The sequence below is a fragment of the Botryllus schlosseri genome, chromosome 3 (genome assembly GCF_051294905.1).
Source record: "Botryllus schlosseri isolate E-star chromosome 3, Bs_hap1, whole genome shotgun sequence".
Classification (NCBI taxonomy): domain Eukaryota; kingdom Metazoa; phylum Chordata; class Ascidiacea; order Stolidobranchia; family Styelidae; genus Botryllus; species Botryllus schlosseri.
Genome location: NC_137238.1, coordinates 21,292,480 through 21,297,895, shown reverse-complemented (window position 1 = coordinate 21,297,895; position 5,416 = coordinate 21,292,480). Strand labels below are relative to the sequence as shown.

General features: G+C 39.4%; 1 protein-coding gene across 1 annotated transcript; it reads right to left on the bottom strand.

Annotated features, from left to right (window-relative positions):
• Positions 1-2,531: 2,531 nt before the first annotated feature.
• Positions 2,532-4,566, bottom strand: LOC145436032 (THAP domain-containing protein 5-like). Its single transcript, XM_080313318.1, has 3 exons — positions 4,143-4,566; positions 3,253-3,451; positions 2,532-3,157 (listed from the first exon to the last, which is right to left on the bottom strand). The coding sequence occupies exons 1-3, from the start codon at positions 4,310-4,312 to the stop codon at positions 2,984-2,986; spliced, it is 543 nt and encodes a 180-aa protein (XP_080169444.1). The 5' UTR covers positions 4,313-4,566; the 3' UTR covers positions 2,532-2,983.
• Positions 4,567-5,416: the final 850 nt, after the last annotated feature.

The window sequence follows — 5,416 nt, the reverse complement described above, 5'->3', positions numbered from 1 at the left end:
TATTTTCAAAATCAGTGGAAATATATCTACCGAATAATGGAAAGTCGATTTAACCGATGAAGATGTCCTTTAAAGGGTTTACCACTCTAACGGGGTGTGACAATAAAGGTGTTCTTCCTTTGCTTCAAAAACGCTTGGAACATCTCAGACGCAATGACGGAATCTCAAACTGATCAATTATAGATAACTAGCCTCCGTATGTTACTTAGCCTATATATAGTTTAATTTTCCAGAAGGCATTGTGTGCCAAGACAAAAAACCTGAATAGTGTTTTGGCCACAATGGTGAAAACTGTTAATATGATTTTTGTCTCAATAACTGAACAGTTACGCCAGATATTACTAGAAGCGGAGAATCAATATGGCGATGTCCTGCAGGCCTATATCTGTCATGTTCGCTCATTGAGACGAGCAGCTATGCTTATACACGAGTGGATGAACTGAGAAATGAAATAGCAACTTTACTCGAAAACACAAATATCGCCGACTCATAATCTTGTAATCGAAAATGGGTATCTCATCTTGCTTCCCTGGTACATTTAACGTCACATCTGAAGAAATTGAATTTGCAACTCCAGGGGGAAACAACTAAATACATGAGATGTTGAGGTACATTCAAAACAAATCTGTGACTCTGGAAATGTCAACAGTACAAAGAAAATTATGCTCACTTTCCTATACTGGAGGAGAGAAAACCTAGTACCAACACTACATTTGTAACTGTGATACGAAATTTAACTACTAAATATTCACCCGCTTTTCCGACATTCCTTCTCTACAAAATGAATTCTGACTATTCAGTACTCTGTTTAATGCTGACGCCAATACCATTGCCTGAAAATTTCAAATGGGCCTTTCTGAAATGCGATGCAGTTGAATTGAATGACAAATTTCATAAAAAGTGCATATCGCTGCATGACTTTGACAAAGAGTACGTTCTTGAAATTGGTCTTTATCCCAGCTTGACCAGCAATGCAAAAGAAATTGCATCGATTGTTTGAAGCACGTACGCATGTGAACAATAGTTGTTAACAATGAAATTCACGAAGAACAAGCTAAGATCACGTATTTCTGACGTCCATTTTGAATAGGGTCTGATTCTTGTTTCATCTGACTTGTTACCAGAAGTTTATAACCTTTCACAAAGCAAGCTGCGTCAATTATTCTGTTTTGATGAAATGTAAATACATGTGTCTTCTGATTGGTATGATTGAGATTGCAGCAATGTAGGATAATATACCGAAGTGAGCGTAAAATATAGTACTAAGAAAAATTCCGGCCCGACAAAAAGTTGTACACCCGAAATTTGGCCCGCGACTAGCAAAAGGTTGCCGACCCCTGTTCTATGTGATTGAATAGTATATTTATATGAACACGAATATTTTCGGCTGCCTATCGTCAGGGGAAACGTCAGCAGCTAGTAGAGAATTGGAAAGAACCACTGAGCTATATAAACACTGGAGTGCGTTACTCGCGATATTTGCGTGATCAATTGGCCGCCATCTTTGGGTTAAGTTGATGGTTGCGCGTTAAGCTGGTAGTCAAGGCAGAAAAGGTGAAAAGGTTGGTTGATGTGACTGTTTTGATTACTCTTTGGCCTGGACATAACGATTTCGATGGTTCGGACAAGATAAGGTTATATATGTGTCATTGTATGTATTCATTTGCAAATATCTTCCTGATGTAGATTGCTTAACTCGTTGTATCCAGGTAAATAAACATATGCTTCTGCTCCAAAATTCCTGCTGGCCTTGAGTGCTGTTTTCACAATTACTGGGATAAGTCAATTGTCATGGCATTGATAATTCGATTTGGATATGATACCGTTAATCCTAAGGGAGCTTGATAATGTTGTCTTCTCTATCCCTACAGTTTCAGGTACTGTGTATGGCAATTTGATTTGGATATGATGCCATTAATCCTGAGGGAGCTTGCTTATGTTGTCTTTATACTCATTATAGCTTCAGTTTCATGTACTGCGTCCTCGAATTGTTGTTACAAGCACACACTGTAATTTACTATTCTTACAAATCTTGAAAACCAGCAAACAGGCACATCTCAAGTATAAATAATTACCAAGCTATGAAATGATTGCAATGGATATTGTCAGATTTGTTGATATTTCCCAGGTACTGTATCTATAGGTAGTAAAAGCATATATGGCTATGACCACCAGCTTCAAGTTATTACCGGAGACTGCCTCAGAATCAGCCTGGCCTCGATTCCAAATCTTCTCACTACGATGGCGCTGATGTCAGTGCTATCGCTGCCAGCTACGTGGTGGCTATGAATACCACTGGCGGAGGAAAATTCAGCATCATGTGACATGACAAAGGCACAGCTACAATCAAAGTTATACGATCTAATTGTTATTCTACTTATTCATTGTGTCAAAGTAGTCGTAATAAATCGTAGAAAGTGAAAGTGAGGATATGTGAGTTATGTGTAGCAATATGGGTTAGCGATTTCTGCAGAGGTGATCAAATGAGAGAAATAATATGAGAGATACAAGATGAATGCATGAGTCCGTATTTAGATCGGGGTAGAATTGCGTAGTACTCACTGAAATTGACGCTATGTTGGTTACAACAATCTGCACTCGGAGTTTATTATCGTTATTGATTTGATCAGATCAATCCTCGATGAAAAGATAGCAAGGTAACGCAACGACCTGAGGTAATCTACACCCACCCACCTTTCGTTGCCTGCTAGATGAAGCATTCCTATCTGGTGCATTTTCGGATCAACCATTTCTGGGATCACGCAGTTGCTGCCTACCTGATCCCTTTCTTCCCTACAAGACGATACATTACAACCTGGCTTTCGATCAACCATTTCTGGGATCACACGAAATACCGCGCTGTACTGTCTAGTACCCAAACTTTCGTTTTCAGAAACACTAGCTGCAGTCATGAGAAACGCAAGGTTATGAATGATTTTTCTATTAAAATAAGTAACATAAAAAAAATAAAAACAGAAATATATTAATTGATTGTTATTGACTTGACGTCACCTCGACGTAATTGAGGATGATCTGAAAGTAAAATGTGGGATAAGTTAGGGCTGCGGTCGTGGAGAACTGCTTCACCAGTTTGTGCTTTACAATAACGTTTCTTATCTTGAAGTGTTGCTGGTCTTGCTTGCCGTTTGTTGGAAGCCTGAAATTCACGAATTTCACATCAACAGAGGCTAGGGTAAGGGTATACTTATATAAACTTAACTTTAGAAGTAAATATATAAATGTCTACTGTACCTTTGACCTCATATATTTCGGAAAGTTCAGAAATCTCGTTGGCACCGCATTCTCCCTCAAACGTATCAACTGGCCCACATGGTAAATGGCACTTTCCGGAAAATGATCGGAGCAGATAACTGACGATCTTGATGGGACCCAGTTTTTTCTTTTCATGCTTTCTAACCATCTTCCTTTCAGCGATTCATTAGTAGGAAAGCTGCATTATATAGAGCATTGTATGAAGCAAAGCACACTAAATAGTCAATTCTTTGTTATGAGCTATGATAAAAGCAGAAGGGACATAAAATAACTTGTCTGATAAAATTATACATCTGCCACTTTTCACTCCATAGGCTATTGTATTCAAGATTGACGCAGCCTTCTAAAGCTAAAGCAGTTCAAAGGTAAACCTTGAAAATTATTTTTGAATAAATAAATTTACAGTTTCGCACAAAGCTATAAGGACTAAAGATGAACTCGACTATGGAATTTGCAAATTCCACAGTATTTGTTTAGCATCTGAAAAAGATATCATGTTTTAACTATGCTGATGAAAACCCATCTAGGCCATCAATTGAATCTTTTCCTTGTATTCCTATACTCTTGCCTACATAGCATAAGCAAGAATTGAATACTAAACTGATTATTGGCCGAACTGCTTGTACTCGATCATGGACAAAATACGAAGAGTGAGATGGACATTATTACAGATTATTACAGATATTGATGATGAACATTACATAGTGGATATGGTGACACGGATTTCTGCTGGTAGTCGTCTGGTCTGGTCATTTCATTCATATAGCTGCAACGAAATGTTCTGCTATCACTTTACCATGACCTGTTCAATACAACTGTGACTGATCTGGGCATGTCTGGCTGCTATGCTTATTCTGTTATTCACTTACCGGTGAAAATTTCTGGGGTATCGACGCTTTACCATCGACTCTTCATCACTACTGCCGTTACTATTACTTCTCCCATACGACTCACTGGATATCTTCTTCCGCCTTTTACTACACCCATAGGCACAGCAAAGGCTACCACTACCACCTGATGAACGTACTATCTTCGACATGTCGAATTACACAGAACATCAATATACTGACACGAGATATTGGGCTGAAACAAATCCTGAATGTTAGAATAATTAGTCATTCAAAGTTCTATACGCATACAATACTACAGAACCAACACGAATCAAATATATTCGAACACTGACCGCTTTTCCATAAGCCCCTGTACTAAATCGATTAACCGAGCACCCACAATGCATCTGCGCATTGGGATCACGCAAATTTGCTTAGCCGGAGATAGCAGTAGTTCGGGGCTTGGAAAGAACACATTATTGTACCGCAAAGCGTCTCTGTGTACTTCCGGAAAGGCGCAGCGATCAGCAATTTCATATCAACAATCGTATCTCAAAATATGACGTCACATGCATGAGATTTCGAAATATGACGTATTTGCAATAAAACTCGACCTGACTCAGATACTATAAGACTGTCAATCCAACAGAGATACTTGCGGATCAGGTAACACAGCTTTATAGTATATATTTTCACAAACAAACGACTCTTATGGTCCTCAGTGATGTCACTGGACAGGATCATATCGGCAGGATTCTTCACGAGTCAGATATATCGGTCAGCCTCTCGTTTTGAGATGCTGTAAAAATCACGTTAACGGTGTGGAGTTCTAGCTCCCTCTCTCCTATCTGTATGGAGCAATACTACATCACGTGACTTATCGCATAGTTATAACCGAGCGCTTATCGCAGCAGTCCCTTTTGATATGAGACTCCTGTACGCCGTATAACCTACTGCTTGAAGTAACCATCCGTCCAATACATATGGAAAAGGCAATTGTCGTCTATTGAACTACCAGTCAAGAGCTACACGCAGGACGCCCGTACCCGCTACTGCCGGTCAAGTATTGGAAGCCGCTATCCGTAACATACGGACCTGCTGTATATACCATCGCAGAATATCGTACGTACAGTTCCTTTCACCGCAACGGGTATTTCGTGGCAAGCCCAGCTTGTATTTGAGTGAACATGAACATTGAGTGACTACTTCGACTCTTTCAGCATCATGTTATAGTTCTCTGAAATCGAATTTCGCAAAGACAAGGGCCACAAAGAAGATTCCTCGCCCAAGGAGCAGTAGTAGCCTACATTTAT